This window comes from Neolamprologus brichardi, chromosome 5 (assembly GCF_056152115.1).
Source record: "Neolamprologus brichardi isolate AB-2024 chromosome 5, ASM5615211v1, whole genome shotgun sequence".
Taxonomy (NCBI): Eukaryota; Metazoa; Chordata; class Actinopteri; order Cichliformes; family Cichlidae; genus Neolamprologus; species Neolamprologus brichardi.
This window is the reverse complement of record NC_142108.1, coordinates 4,837,011-4,853,880: the sequence shown is the minus strand read 5'-3', so window position 1 is coordinate 4,853,880 and position 16,870 is coordinate 4,837,011. Positions and strand designations below refer to the sequence as shown.

Genomic DNA, 16,870 nt, shown 5'->3' with positions numbered 1-16,870 from the left:
ACACAACAGGCGTAACACATAGAGGCGGATATGTCCTAGTGTAGGGCTGTGCGATATGACCAAAATCTCATATCCCGATATAAGAATTCTATCGTCCGATAACGATATAAATCACAAAAAATTAACATTTTCTGTAAATTCTGTGATTCTCGGGCAGCTCGACTTGCAGGAAGTGTTTCCAGCTGCGCGTCCTTTACCCGGAGTCGAGTGTTTTAACCGATGCATGAAACATACATTTTTAGACATAAGTTGTAACGGACACCGTTTTCTTTGTGAGGATTTATTACACGGCGTGCTGCGGGGAACAGCCTGTTCTAACGTTTGAGTCTAAGGTTTATTTTTTAGCACCTGGCGGCTCTTTTTGACTTCTCATCCGTAAATAATCTGCTCTTTCACGTGATTCAGTTTATTTTGAAAAGTCTCAACAGGATCTTGAGCTTTATTGTGAAAGGTTTATGTGGAACATAAACAAGCGGACACACGAGGGTGTTACCGTCGCTGTTGCTAACGACAACGCATAAAAACAGAAGCTTGTCCGTCTGTAGCGTGGTTATATAAAATATGAGGAATAGAGAACTTTAAGAAATTAATATAGCCACTACAGTGACCATCGAAACCATGAAAAAATATTGCCGTAAACAGTTTATTTTGCGACACCGCGAAACAAACAATAGCGTAAAATGAAACGATAGACGTTTTTATATCGTCATCCGATATATATCCTTATATCGACCAGCCCTATCCTAGTGTCTGTTTATTTTAAAGTAACTGTTTCTGTTCACCTTCTGACCTAAACAAACAAACAAACAAAAAAAGCCTTGCTGAGGTTTTACAAGGTGACATTTACAACAGCAGCCCAGGCGTCTCCGTTCTCTTCCTAGCTTCACACTTTGGAGCCTACACAGAAAACATCACCCTGAGAGCTCAGGGGCAGCCACCCTGGGATTGTGACACTGGCTTAGTCATGTTGAAAAGCAAAGAGGCTTGAAGAGAGTGGAAGGTCATTTATGTAGGAAAACGCACAGCAGCAAGAGGCTCTTTATCTGTGTGAAGTGAGGCTGAAGACAAAATGCTGGGATTACATTTACACGAGAAAAACATTCTTAATCAGATCTAAAAAGTCAACTCATGCCCGAAGACATGATTAGGGAAGTCGGGTACCAGTGCGAGGTTCAATCAGAACTTATTTATCAAATCCTGGCACAATCCTGGCAGATCCTGACCAGAGTGCTAAGATTCTGCAGCTTGCAGAGAGGTGAGCAAAAGCAAACACAACTCAAGGTTGTTGTTTTTTTTTTTAAAAAAGAAGTGCCAGAACAAGAAGGTACTCGTGTGCTGATTCATACCAGCCTGCAGCTCGGTTAGAGGACAGCCATCTGCTGTCGCACTCCCCCGCTAAGAGCCTGTTATAGAAGGACAAGCCACGAATCATCAGGTACATGTTACATCCATATAGATTTACTGGAACTAACACTTCTACTACAGGAAGAGAAAACGGCGGGGCTGATGACAGCGCTGCCTCCACAGGTGCACGAGCTTTTCACTGCTCCGTAATGTGATTGGTCCTTTACAGAGCAGTTGAGCCCCCATGGCAGGATTGTGAAGGGCTGTCAAAACTATCCCGTCCATAGGCTTGCAAATCAGATTTCATGAGTTACGAAAAAAAAAACCAACAAAAAGCTAATTTTATTTTCCATTTCCACTATAATGGAAAATGAGGACACTGATGCTAAAAATAAAGGATTCCACATTTATTAATTATTTCTTATTAAAGCTGTATTAATCAATATTTTTCCCCTCTTAGGGCAGAGGAAATGTGCAAAGGTGCATTATGAAAAATCGTTTACAGTTACAACCCACTGAGAATGACTGAGGCTTTTTAGAACCTCTTATAGCCCAGATTGATATTCAAACTCCAGTACTTTGTTTTGCAAGTAGCTTATCAGACTCGCAAACAACACATGAGAGTGTTGGCTTGTTGATGAACACAGCAGAGCATCAAGCAGTTAAAAAGACCGATAGCAGAATTAAAAGGAAAGCACATGTTAGACTTGTATTCTTAAGGCTCAGCCAATTAGAGTAAAAATAGGACGGCAGCCTCCTTTTGAAATAAATTAGCGGTTGCCTGGTGACTGGGCTAATTTGTTTTTCGCTGCTCTCGCTGACTGAGAGCCAACCCGCCTCTAAACAAGACATCCCAACTCAGAGTAAGTGCAATCGCTCTCAGACAGATTGGTGACGGTTTGCAATCAATCTGAGTCAGATTCTTGTTACATTCCTCTGTGTTGTTGAGCGTCATCGTTTTGCAGACATGTAGCCATCCTCTTCTCTCTCATTCCATTTCAAATCTATGAGGTGCTGCTTGGACTGTGAATGAAAAAGTTAATGTCAATTTCTGTATGTGGGCACAGCAACAGGTTTCCATCAGATGGCAACAGGCAGCTTTTACCAGTTTATCACAGTTAGTTACCGTGTTAACGCAAACAGATTGCATCTAACTGCCAACTTGATCCCATTCAATTACAAATACACAGCAGAACAATAGACCGACCCACTCTTATTGTTGTTTCGTTGCCATCTTCATGCATCAAAATGTGCTTTGAAGACAGGACCTGACTTTGAGTGGTTGTAGAACTGGTTCCTGTCATTGAAGCATTCATTTCAAAGACAGTGATATTGCACATTCATTGCGCACAGTCCCACTAGCTTTGATTGTGCATTAGTCTGCAAGAACTCTTTTCCCCCCCGAGTGTGACTGTAGCCTTAAATGTATGGCTAAAAACATGTCTCCTAAAGACAGTTACTGGTGCTCACTGAAATAAAAACAAGCAACTTTATAAGATCGAAATGTGTCAGTGATCTTCAACCTTTGATAAACTTTAAATTTCTACGAGCCAGTTCAAAATTCAACTCTAAGATAAAAGCCGAATTTTAAACTGCACTGAGATAAAATGTCTTCTTGATTTCACCATCTCAACTACTTCTCCCAAGAAAAACTATTTACTTGTCTCATCCAAAGTTATCCTTGGACCACTTCAGTCAAAAAAAAAAAAAAAAAAAAGATTGTTAGTTTGTCATCTGTTTTTCACTTTTCCATCTACTTGTCTAAGAAAAACGAGCTAATTTCAGAAGTAAGAACATGGATTTAAAAACCAATCTGAAGATATCACCTTGGCCTCGGGGAACGTTCGGGCAGGCAGGAGGATTAAAAAGATAAACTGGAAAATTACTCGTAAAAATTGAGCGGCGATGATTAGCTGTGGGCCTAATCAGAAAAGGAAACCTCACACCCCGCCTGATATTTACACATCCTGCAACCATACTGAAAAGCAGCACAGATATAATTAAACAAAGGTCTTAAGCAAGCATGACTTCCACTACTACTACTACAAAAAAGGATAACACAGCCGTCACGGATATCATATTTTATGTGCATGAAAAACGATCTCTGGTAAAACATGAGATACACCAGGTTTGACTGTTCCTGCAATTCCAGCATACATCACAGGATGCTAAACAGGACACAGTTACAGGCTGCTTGGTTTCTACAAAACACCGTGAAACTGCCTTAAGGCACTTGGGCTTCATCGTCTTTGATTCTCGACAGCGAACAAACAAAGTTCACAGACCCAGTCACCTCAGGTCCAGAATAAAAGCTGTGCAACAGCAAATTGTGTTTTGATGTCACATTTCTTATTGTGGTCCAGGAATCCGTGACATTGTACTTTCTTGCTTCAACAAAAAAAAAAAAGCAGCCTTGGAAATATAAGCTGCCTCGCTCTCAGGTTTCCCTTCCGATGAATGGCGTAAATGTGAAGTATCGGCCTTTAACAGTCTATTAAATCTGATGATTTATTTGCTGGGTATTGTATGGCAATCCCTCACTTCTCGTCAAGAGAAGGTTACTTTATAGGAACCTGTGCTACCTCCTTAGGCCTTTCCTGCACTGGAGAGATTCCGGGACTTCACCTACAATAGCACGAAAACAATATGAAAAACACGAGCGAAGCATTATCCTATAGCAAATTCCGTCCTCTCCGCTCCGGATTGGCTATCCCAGCATTAAACCCCATAGATACACCTTCTCAAGTAACCAAATACAGCGACATCTGGCCCATTAACGCATGCATCCTGTGCTTACGCGCGCCCAGGCAAACATGTGCACGCAAACTCATAAAGCCAAGCAGGGCAGATGCTCGCAAAGACACACACTTGTACACGTTCGTGTGACATATGAGCTAATCTCCCCACACATCAGCTAGCAGCCCACGGCAAGTCCCTTTAGGTCTCGAGTCGCTGATCTCTGAGTGGCTTTTTTGGTTCAACCCGCCCTCGTTACGAGGTCTTAAGTCGCAGAGAGCACCAAGACACTTGACTGTGTTAGCTCAGGAGGTTTAAACCAAAGACAAGCACATCATAACATCTCAGTCACGACGTCGCCAGATTTACAACCATATTATTTGGAACAACAGCGTGAGGCTTTCTCCAGAGGACTTGTGGCATTTTTTCTTGCAAGTAGTTAGCATTCGACTGCATAAATGACAGGATAGAGCGATCAGCAGAGTCCAGATGTTGGGAGTCTTCTTTTTTTCGTTTGTGTAAACACTTTCCACAAGCGTCTCTGTGAGCAATGAGCTGGTCAAAAATGCTCCGGGGGCAATTTCACTGAGGTTTAACAATAAAGCCAGCGACAAGCCATATTTGTCATCTTGCGGCCGGCGGTAATACACACTTGCAATTGACATAAACGACTCATTTCAAAGCAGCCGTTGTGAGCGATTCTGGTTGACAACCGTTCTATAAAAGCAACCTTTGTGATGCCGAGTTTTTCGATGGATCCCTCAAGTTGACCTCAGGGTGAGCTGGCCTTTCCACATCAAGTTCTGTTTAGAGGCGAAAGGAGGACGCTTCATGGCAGCTCTGTCGAAAGGGATTTATTTGCTGGGACGAGAGAAGTAAAAGACATCTTTTCCTCTCCCTCACTATCAGCCAGCAACAGTAAAGACAGACAGCCTCGCCTCAGGTTTATCTCGGCCTATCTGCAATGATGCCCTACTTGACATCGCCTATGTCGACTGGTAGAATCGTATCAGAGACGTTAACTGTCTGCAGGATTGACTTTCGGGAGCGCCAATAAAAGGCCAAAATGCTAATTCAGGTTCCATGCGTCACGCATTGCATTCAGCTTGAGCTCAGAGCTCAAACATACACAAAGATGGAGTTGGTGTTTCTCCCTCTTTATGGTGCAGACAGTCATTACATCAGTAGTTTCCCCCCCTCCCATTTACATGAAGCATTACAGAGGAGGACACACATACCTCTATTATTCTGTCGTGGATCTGAAGGCCTCCCTCTTTGTCTGCTGGACCTTTCTCCACGATCTTGGACACAAAGATTCCTTCATTCGAAGTGCTGTCGTTGTCGTCCTGCGGGAATAAATTGCAGGCATGTTCAGCGGATTAATGGAAGCACAGCGCTCACAGGGCTCGTTAAGGAAAGGAAAGCCTATAGAAGTCTCAATAAATCGCGCAATAAAAGTACTTTTAAAAAACACTGGAAACACTGGGTTTGGTTGTTGTGGGCAAAACCACATGAGCGTCTGTACAACGCTTTGCAAGCCTACAAAGTTGAAGGTTTAGTTCACCCAAATAACAAAGAAAAAAAAATCCCAAGCAAACTATTGCTGCCACCCCTATAAATGACATAAACAACATTTAGTTTGGCCTTGAGATTTAAGGGAGATTTCCAGTGAATCCACAAAATTTTACTGGCAGCAGTTTCTTTTACTGGCAGCAGCAATTTCCAGGCAGATATCTCAAAATCAGGGCACACAGAAAACAAAAATATCTGGAAGGCTCAACAGCAACAAGACTAAGTGAAAAAATATGGCTTTTTGCAATTTGTGTGAAATGCCCTTTTAACCCTACCCTTGTGGACTCAGGGATAAGCTTTAACTTCACATGCTTCCCAGGCCTTAAAGGGTTGACCCTGGCCTACAGAAGGGCCTAAATGTTGACATGTGGACATGCTGTAGGGGCATGAAGTAGCCTACATCCGACTCTGTGGCCGTGACCCCAGAGTCAGAGCTAAGTCTGGGTTAACAGCTATGTTAGCACTCTCTTTAAAACCACATGTAAATGTGTACCGCACTCCTGCTGGGCTCTGTGACACAACTACATTTTACTAGGTACTTAAAGAAACCCCAGAAGTTACAGAACAGATGCTAATTAATAATTTCTGGTCTGCTTCCTCTTTCAGGGACATCGTGTACAGTGTTAGCACTGCAGTGCTTTTGCTGCAAGTTCCACAACATGCCTACTACTACTTTGCCTCACCGCTATCACATGAGCTGCAGACAAACAAGCTCATCTAGGAGACCACAAAACCTGGCAGTTGATTGCGCTCACCATGCCATACCAGTATAACAGCCACATGAAACACACATGTCAAAGGCTGCTAGGATATTAGCCACTTCCAATTCTAATGAGTAGCTTCTTACACCACCTGATGATTTGAGGCTCACTAGGAAAGCAAAAGCCAAGTATTATCTCCGCTGTCGTACAAGTTTGATGCATGGCTCTGTCACAGCGACTCCACGAGCGAATCTACGGTTAAATGTCGATCTTTTTATAGCTTCCTGCTATAAAAAGTTTTACTGCGATAATCTATGTCACTGCTGAAAAGTGCGTCACTGTGGCTGTGGAAAACCAAGTCTGCAACAGTGGAAGTGAAACAGATACGGCGTTTCAATAAGACCTCGGCTGCAGAAAGAAGCTCCGTGCATGGGAGATGCCAGCGTTGAGATATTTTCCAACCCGTCACTCGGCAGAGCGCGTGGCATCATTAATGACTTTAACTTCAGGGGCCTCGAGGCAGAAAGCGGCTGAGAAAAGTTCAGTCTGGGTTTAAAAGACCCTTTCCTCTCCTCTGTGTTTACCTCACCACCAAAATCCCCTCAATTAGAGACAAAACAACTGTGGTGGAAGCCATAATCCCAGATTTAACTCCCATAAAAGTAATTATAGTTTTTTTTAATCTGTAATGCCAAATCCGCTAAACCAGACCAATATATAAACACAATAAACTTGATAGATGCGGTCCATCTATCCACAGTCAAAAAAAACAGAAAAACATGCACGACTGTCTAAGTTGCGGCAGTCAGCACAGAGGAGGCTTGTGGTACTTCCACTATTTGCCATTTGACACTTGGCTGATCACTGGGGAGGGGGTGGGGGAGATGGAACCTCCAAGTTGCTCAGCTTTCAACCTACCACGCATGGCCTTCCTCCTATGATGTTAAAACCCAGAGAGCCGCCCTCACGAAGAAGGACAACGGTCACGCTTTTAGTCTCGTCTTCCTACAAACAGACAGGAGAGACACACGTGAGCAAAGAGATGGCAGGAAGTTATTCAACATATACAACAACTCAATATTAATCTTAATTAACCTTTTTATTCTTTTAAATTAAAAGAGTGAAACTTTCAAAACACAGGTGCTATATTGTACCCGTATTTTGATAGCATCTGTCTGACTTTCAGGTTGTATTCACCAGCTACAACTGCTGCAAGCAAACAGATGTTCCTAATTCTCTGTGGTAGCCCAACAACAAAATAAGAAACTATTGACTGCTGTCAATAAACTCTCTTCATGCCGTGTTTGTCATTAACATCCAGCTAAGCATGGTTTCTTCAAAAGAAAATATCACTTGCTGCTCAAAATGGCCAAATACTCACTACATAGCAGAAAGCAAACAAACACTGTTAGCTTAGTAGCCAGATCTTTTCAGCAGTTCCTTGAATCTTTTGGTTAGACATCTTTGCATATTATGGTACTGCTACTGCTGTGTAACTATTAAAGGAAATCTTATGTGTAAAAAGTTCAGCACATGGCCAAAAGAACCGGGCCGCCAACACATTACACCATGAAGCTCCCAGCGCACCATTTTTGTGCTGGTGTTAATGCCAGAGGACGTTTGGAACTCACCAACCTCGCTCTGTAATTTTACATAGTCTGCCACAGCTGCTGGAATATGCATGTCCATCAATCTGCATGTCAAAGTACCCTGAACCTCAAGCTGCCCCCAATGTGTCATCAAAGTGTGAGTGCGCGAATCTCAGGCTACATCCACACTAGCCCTCCGGTATCTTTGTTTAATTGGTCACATGACTCCATCATAGGGGTGGGGGAAAAAATCGATACTGTGTAGTATTGTGATATTTTGTTTGCTAATAATGTATCGATACAGGGACAGCAGAAATCGATATTTTGTTACAAAAAAGGTTTTTGTGCTCTGACTTCAGAGCATGTTGATCCTTTTTCTGAGCAAGAATCCTGACATTCCTTCACTGTCCAAATGTGTTTAACTTTTTTTTGGGAGAAATAAACATGATAGTTTACTTATTTTAATTTAAGACATGTTTTATTTTAATTAAGTGTAAAACTTTTTTATTTAATGCAAAATTATATTTTGTTTTAATTTACTTTCAAATTCTTCAGTTGCTGAAGGGGCTGCATAGTTTTCATAAACTGCATAGTTCAGAATAGCTATAATTGTACCAGATGGTTGCGTTCAGTTAAGTTGGACTAGACTGTAATACAAACCGTTCAAGTTTGTCAACAATAAAACTGAAATGAGAGAAAGACTGAGTGCGAGACTTTGTTATTAGATAAAATGAATATTGATAAAGTTTACCTTTATGTACAGAATCTGAATATTGCAAAATATTTTAAAAAATTGCAATAATATCGTATCGTGCGTTAAGTATTGTGATAATATCGTATCGTGGGATGTATGGTGATTCCCACCTCTACTGCATCACATGACTAAAATGGGTTATCGTTTTCGAAAAGGATTCACTTCACTGTCCACACTGCAACGCGAAAACGGCATTTTCAAATGTATCTGCTTTGGCGAGGGTTTGAAAACGCTGAGTTTTCCTTGACCGAAAACGCTGTCTCAGTGTGGACGGAAGGCCAAAACGGAGAGAAAAAGATGCGTTTTCAAATGAAAACGTATTAGTGTGGACATGGCTTTAGGCAAAGCACTTATGTGTATGTATATGTGTGAATGAATGAATAAAGACTTGTACTAGAAAACGCTTTGAGTGCTCAGCTAGAGTAGAAGCACTTCACAAGTACCAGTCCGTTTACAAATTAAGCTAGTCATTATTCAAGTTAACTCTGAATTACTTATCATAAATGATTTGATTACAAGTAACAGTTGTGCATAACTAAAAACAGACAACTTCAGTCTCAGGCCCACAACCATTTTTTAAAAAATGCCAATCCAGTGCTAGCCAGTGTTGGTGTAACATATGAACTACAGCATCAAAGTATACAGATTACTTGTTCGTTGTAACTTTAAAGTCAAAAGGTCAGCTTTGTAATTCAAATACTGTCATTTTATTCCAATGAAGGAACTGGTTGCTATTGAAGTGTTCCAACATTTCCCTGCTCCTTTTGTTGTGCAGAGTGGAATCTGGCCATTGAGCCGGTCAGCATGTGACGGTCATTTAGTGAGATGGCAGAGAGATTTGCAGTTACACAGTTGGAGTATTCGCATTGTCCTGACCCAGGGTGATAATAAGAGTCTGTCAGCTACTACGAAGCTCAATTCCTCGTGTTGAAGAAGTACCTGCAAGCTAAGCACAGCTCCACAGCATCGCTGCTGAGGAGGACTAAGATGCTGGTGCTGGTGCTACAGTTCAGAACTGCAAAACTAGCAAAAGCGAGTTTCTTTCTAGTTAGGTGGTGGACAAACTGCTGCCTATATCAACCTGTTAGGCAGTGAGCTAAAGTGGACAAACTCAGGTAAATTTACAATGGGTTACACACCTTCTGGACAATATAAATGAGCACAAGATGGTACAAATTTTTTGCTACAACATAACAGCTGGTATGTAGTTTCTAATGGCCGGAATCTTGTAATGTAACAAGTTACTTTAGCTTCTTCAAATTTCACCATTCTCCAGGGCTTAGCCAGCACACCCAGCCTGAAATGATGACCAGGTCAAAGAAGAGAACCGCTCTCTCACGAACCGTTGTCCTATGTAAATGAATACACCAGCGGGCCTCTTGACTCAGAAGCTACATGACATGAAAACCTCTGGGAAACTCGCAGAGTCAGCCCTTAATCTGTTTTTTTAAGGAGGACTTAGAGGGCAGCTATGAGGTAACATAATTTCAGCTGCCGCTCCAGTATTCTGCGAAACATTGAGACTAAATATAAAGCAGATATTACTGGCATGTACAGCATCCTGACTGCCATATAGCCTAAAAGCACCAGCATGTGCAAGTCTGGCCCTGCAGGAATGTGCGCTTCTGTCACGACAGCATTAGTGGCACATGCTTCCGAATTATAGTGAACTACAGCCGTCGCTGTCAACAAGAAGACAGTTGGGCATTATGCTTGTTGAGACAAAGTGGAATTAATATGACAAATGAAAAGAAGGTACAACGCAATTGGCTTTTCCATCCTCTTCACTTATGCTGAATGTGTCACAGGCCTCAAAACAAACTAGTCTTCACATTTCATCCACAAGAACCATTAAAATGAACAATTATGAAGCTTTTCTTTTTTTTTCCCCTTCCCCTCTCTTCCCTTCTCACCACATCTGCAAACACTCTTAACAATGATCCAACCCCCCAAAAATGAAGTAAACGTCTTCAGGATGAGGTTGCAAATTTACTAAAACATCAGGTGTGCTTGAGTTATATTAAAGACTAAAAAGAAAAACTGATGTGCTAAACACCACAAATTCAAAACAAAACCGTGGAGACACAATGACATGGGCGCTACAGCAAGTAAACAAAAGCTCCGTGGGGAGAAAAAACAAACAAAACTTTATTGGTGAGGTAAGAAGTGGCACGCTGGCAGTGAAACTTTAGTCTGCTGCTCACTTGTGACTTGGCAAACTCACGGTGAGCCTTCACCTCAGCACTCGTCACACTTTCCGAGTCTGTCCTCCATCAAGCTGCCTTCCCCCTGTCTAACTCTTAATATAGTTCACCTAATTATAGTGTAGGTACTGTAATACAGAACAAAAAGGGAACATATTGATTTATAAACTACTGGCATGTGGTCAAGAGACAGAAACTCGGTGACCTTGTAAATGTAGGGCAGTTTACCCCATTAATGAGGTAGTGAAGTCTATTTCAAATCAATGACAAGGATTATCACTCAATGCTAATGTATATACACAAAGGAACCAGCAGCCTAATGCATTTTTATTAGACGAAATGGGCATCTTCATTGAATACATGATGGCTTTTGTTAATGTGATCTGTCATGTTCAATTGATAGCCACGCTTGTGAAATAACTAATAGCTTCCATTATTCTGTTAAGCTATCTCACAGAGCCCTGCTTTAAAAAAAAGTCCACAATTAGCCTAATCAGTTTGAGGTCACAATTACTCCAATCAAATTCAATGCAGGATCAATCAGTTTGATGTCTTGTGATTTTAAAAGACACTTGTTATTAGATCAAGAACCTTTAATGCTGTCGTCTTCCGCCAAAGGGGATCTTGGTTCAAAAACACAGATCCAACACTTCTAACAGCCCTGCAATGAACCACAGTAAAGATCTGAGCTTTTTGTTCATTGATTTTCCATCAGTTTTATTTGTCTTTCTTGCATTTCGTATTAAATAATCTTTCTTTTAAATACCAGTCAGTTACTCCTCATCTCCCAGTTTTTGGCTTTAAAAAACATTGAAGTTGAGGAGTGGTGGAATCTCTAAGCTAAAGTAAGTTGCCAGTCAGCTGTAACAATGGACTTGCATTCATCCTTTGGTAGTGATCTGATGATCAGTACTGAGCAAAAGTTTTGAGCCAACACTCTGTTTGCTAGGACATTGGGAAATAGGAGGCAGTGATTTATTGAAACATGTGCAAACATACAGGAAAACAGTTTATAAGGCAAGCACAGAGTTTGTGCAATTCTAACGAGCTTGAAAACTAGAATTTGCTAAGACCACCTTTATTCTTCAGCACACCCTGAACTAGCTCTCCAGGCTCCCTGAACAACATTCAAAGCTCTTCTTTGGATGTTGGCTGCCTTTTGTCCTATTCTCTGTCAAGATGCTTCAGTAATGTTGATGTCTGGGCTTTGGAGCAAGCCAATCCATGACTGACAGTGTTCCACAGTCTGTTTTTCTATCCAGGTATGTGTTTGGGAACACTGTCATACTGAAAAATTAAGTTGTTGCCAATCAGATGTTTTCCAGATGGTATTGCATGGTTGATCAAAATCTGACTGTACTTTTTGGAGTTCATAATTCCATCAATTTCGACAAGATCTCCAACACCACCAGCTGAGATGCAGCCCAAACCATGACGGAGTCCCCAGGTGTTTTACAGGTAACTACCGACACTCACTGTTATACCTCTTTCCTGACCTTTTATTTTTGTTTCAGTAATTTGAAACAAGATTTTCAAATCTGAATTCCACAGCCCAGAAGATGATTTTCAGCTTTTCAGTTGTGTAATTTAGCATACTTCAGTCTTTCGTCCCCGTTTCCCTTCCTTAAGAATGCCACCCTCCACTGAGACATGATTTTCAGCTGCTGTTTGGTTAGTTTAACAGGCCTCCCACTTCTCCCTTTGTCTACTTTCAAAATCTCTGAAAATGGTCAAGTGCAGAGTTGAAACCGAGTGAAAACACCGCAAATATCCAAAGAAAACTTTACAAAGCCTGGACAGTGCCAAAAGCCGCTTTAAAAAAGAAGAATGCCACAAAGGTTGCAAGAAAGTGTGGCTTCCTTAATATAACCTAAAATATAAAAAATATCAGGAAGCCTGAGACTTCTGCATAATACTGCATGTCATAAAACTGCATTAAAACCTTTTTTCCCCAATGATCTTTTGAATTGTGAAATGCACCTCGCATTGGATGCACTCCATTTAGCGCGTTCCAGGTCCGTGGTATTGTGAATGCTGGCTCACTAGCATGGCTTCAAAGGAGTAGGCCCATCAGACAAGTCATTACCTGGGCTTTTGCTGCTTTGGCACGTCAAAATATCCCTTTTCGGAAATTACCAATAACACACTGATGTAATTAGGCTCTTGATTACTGAAATCATGAGGAAAAAAAAAAAAGGGAGCAAAGTTTTTGGACAGACTGCCTCTAACAGCTAATCCCAGTTCATATTCACATTTGTGAGAGAACCTCATTCCTGTTCACTGCTTGACTGGATCCAATGAAAGGCCTTTCGAGATAGAAGAGCTTTCTTTCTTTCTTTCTAACGAGTTGCAATATCACCCACAGATATTAAATCTCATCCTCAGAAGAGTTCTCAACCATTCCTGTATCTCATACATATGTTCAAAGCATGCCTCAAGTGCAGACGTTATTCCTTCTGTTTTTGTGTTAGCACAGCCACAATGGCAATAACACACTTAATGTAGAGCTCAATGGCAGGACTGAGATGCCGCTGTCAAATGAGCTATGATAACTTGCTGCGCTACAGGCCCAGGAAGCTTCTTTATACCAGCATGAGCGATTTCCCGATTTGCCTGCATCGGTACATTTGATGCGCAATTTACCAGTCTACTAGAACACATTTTACTGGGAGCTGAGCCCATAATGAACAAATGAAAGCACCCAGCAAAAGCAGGGGGAGCAAAAGAGAGGGAAATCTTTGATAGGTGATTTATTAAAGAACTTCTGGGACATAAAAAGGGTGTATTTATTTTTTTAAAAAAGCACATCCCATTCATCCATATTTCTACTAATAATTATTTCTCCTCTAAAACAAAACCCTGACCACTCCCATTTGCTAATCCCAGCAGCAGTGCAAGCACCATACACTAATTCAATTCATTACCAGATTTATGAACTCCTGCATCCTTTATGATGTTGATAATGGGCCACTGGGTTTATAAATTTGAACCATAAAACATCCTTACATCAGCTCTTCCTCAGCCACATCCCCCCCCTCGCAGGGGCCTTGCACAGATCAGGCTTTACTGTTTTTAAGGCCTTTCGGGACCTCATAAGCCCTTACTAGCTCATTCAACTTTGGTGCCAGCAACTCTGCTGCAGCCCTGATTCTAATTTGTTATGATGGTCTCGGGGGAAAGGGCGAACATCCGATGACAAAAAGCCTCAAACAAGCATGCTGTGAGGGGGTGAGGCATTATAACTGGAACCTGGTTCTTGTTGTGTACAGAACTGCAGTAAATATTTAGCCCTCCCCCCACCCCACATTTACTGCCAGCTGGCCAAGAGGCACAGCTGACATCCATGTCTCAAAGCAGGCAGCCAAGGCACAAAGTTCTCCTGGAAACACCAGGAAAAAAAGGAAAAAGCAGAATCGCCAACAAGATTGACTTCCTTTTCCAGTTGGGTTGAAGTTAAACAAAAAGGCAGCCACCCAAACAACAAGGAGGCCCAGTTAAAGTGACATTTTAAGAACTCCCATAGTGCCGACAAAAACATGCTGAGGAAGATATTTTACAGCCTATAAAAGTTGGCCTTAAGGCAATTGCCTTATGCGCAGTGCATGTCAGGATCAACTTTAAGTTGCAGTGGAATTATTTTATTCTCACAGAACACAGATTTTCCAGGCGTCACACTGTGCATGACAGCAGGGAGAAGCTACTGGGAATCACTCAGAGCAAAAACTTTTCCTGCTTACCTTGCAGGAGAAAGCCACGGTCTTGGTGAGGGAGTCGATCCTCTCGCTGTACTCTGTGAATTTCTTCTGATACTTGAGCGCTGTCATCTGCAGCTCGCTGTGCACGGCGGAAAGTTGTGCCAGGAGAGCCTTCTCCCTCTTGTTGGCTTCTATGGTCTGCTTCTTGAACTCCCTATCCAGGATGATCATTCTGCACTGCAGCGCGCTGTTGTGCGCCTTCAGGGCTCTCAGGCAGCAGTGGCCATTTGATTTCTGCTCCTTTTGGGTGAGCATCAGCCCGCAGCCGCTCTCGCAAACCCCCACCGGTCTGTAGTCGCACGTCTCCCGCATGTGAGCATCCACGTCCCGCAGGTTGAGCACCTCGCTGCATCCTCTGTTCCTGCACTTCGCCGGGGAGTAGTCGCACATCTCGGCGTGCTCGGCCAGATGCTGCAGTTTCACCACGGCATCGCAGCCCCTCGTATGGTTATCGCATTTAATCTCCAGCTTCAGGATGAGGTTCTTTAGAGGCAGGACGTGGTTCAGCTCTTTGGTGGAGATCCGCTGACATTTGACCGGGCAGCTGCTCTGCTGGACGACCCAGGGCAGCACGCAGCCGGAGCAGAAGACGTGACCGCACGGAGTCGTCAGCGGGTCCTCCAGGACTTTATTGCACAAGTTGCATTTGAAATCCGGGTCCACAGTCCCCTTGAAGCGGTCCAACTCGAATCCCATGGTTTCCCTAAATCCAGAGTCAAACTTGTGGACTCCCCACCCCCGCAGATCTAAGTCGGAGGAGCAGTGGGGCGTTTTTCTCTTAGCTGGTCATTGGTGGAGCGTTCGCCGAGACCTACTTGCTCCGAGCTCTCCTCACTGTCTAAACTCTACTAATTGACCGAGACTTTTTGGTGCCTTCAGGAGCGCCTCGTACGCGAACCCTCTGAAGTTAGAAGTTAGTTTTTCACCCTGAAAAATAAATATATTTCGTTTCCTTTGCACGCAAATTTTTTTTTTTGTAACTGCAAAAAAAAAGGTGAAATCAGGAAAAGGTGACAATTTTTCAGGGCCGTTTATGACACGTAAAAGCAACAATTTCTGAACCAAAGTGTGAGAAACGGCAAACTTCTTTTATTCCGTCACAATTCAGCCTTTATTTCTACATTTGGAGCAAGTTACAGGTGATCTGTGCATGAAAAACATCAAATTCGAACGCATCTTCACTTCGTTTGCGTGACTTCAGCTTTTAAAATCTACACTTCTGATAGTCAGTGAAGGCGACATTCCGAAAGTTTTCTGCCGTAACTACTCTATTAACTGCGCACAGAGTACTCAGCCACTGGGATAAAAAGTAGCTTGCGCATTTCTTTTCAAATAGAAGAATGAAATAAAGATGAGATGTCATTTGTTTATCCATGTAACCAGTGAAAATATAATTTTTCTTATTTATTTCTATTTATTTCTGCAAAAAATAGAGTGTTAAAAGTTTTATTGTCATATGCACAGTAAAGAAACATGTTTTCCTATATACGATTACATTCTTCCTTTGCTATCCGTGACTCCAAACAGCAAAAAAAAAAAAATCCCATGTAAAATAGGTAAATAGAATAAATGATCATTTAAAACAATACAAAGAATTATAAAGAACTATAATGAGTAACTGTGCGGTTATGAGTTCACCTACCAATGCCTTTAGGTTTTTTTTTTACTTATATACAAAGTCTGAATTGTTTAAAAAAGAAAAAACAAACAGAATATATCATTCAAATGTTATATAAAAACAATGATACAATACTTTATAAAATCCCATAAACCTATAAAGTCTACGCCTGTATATTTAGAGGATAAACAGCCATTTCATTTCATAAATGTTAGTTTATGAATGTTACTCACCACACAGAGGGTGAGCGTTCAGGCATGCACAACACTTGTGAAAACAAGCATCTTTGGAAGGACATTACCCAGTACAACCACAAGAGAGACTTCAAGTTACAACACACTTTAAGAGGGGATAAGATCAAGTAAAAGTTGGGGAAATCAACACAGATCACAATGCGAGGTATGACAATGAATATCTGAGGCGCCGTCGAGGGATTCGTGTTTGAACACACCTCTCACCAGAGGCCTTATTTAAAGAAAGCGCGATATTGTTTTACCACTTTGACACTCTGATCTGAGTCCACTTCCAGCAGGAGGGCATGTAGCTCTGAATGCGTTTGAATTTTAATGTAAACTCCAGTGGACACACTGGTTTCCC

General features: G+C 41.9%; 1 protein-coding gene across 2 annotated transcripts in view; it reads right to left on the bottom strand.

The window, feature by feature from the left end:
* The window catches only part of pdzrn3b (PDZ domain containing RING finger 3b), a 102,166-nt gene extending 86,677 nt beyond the window's left edge, over positions 1–15,489 (bottom strand). Inside the window, exons 1-3 of one of the 2 annotated variants that reach the window (XM_087840519.1) lie at positions 14,638–15,489; positions 7,272–7,358; positions 5,319–5,426 (exon numbers count right to left, since the gene is read on the bottom strand). In XM_087840519.1, the coding sequence (XP_087696645.1) occupies positions 5,319–5,426; positions 7,272–7,358; positions 14,638–15,351 (909 nt within the window). In that variant the 5' untranslated portion in view covers positions 15,352–15,489. The remainder of the gene's footprint in view (positions 1–5,318; positions 5,427–7,271; positions 7,359–14,637) is intronic. The other variant, XM_087840520.1, reaches the window with a different exon arrangement.
* Between the last annotated feature and the right edge of the window lie 1,381 nt (positions 15,490–16,870).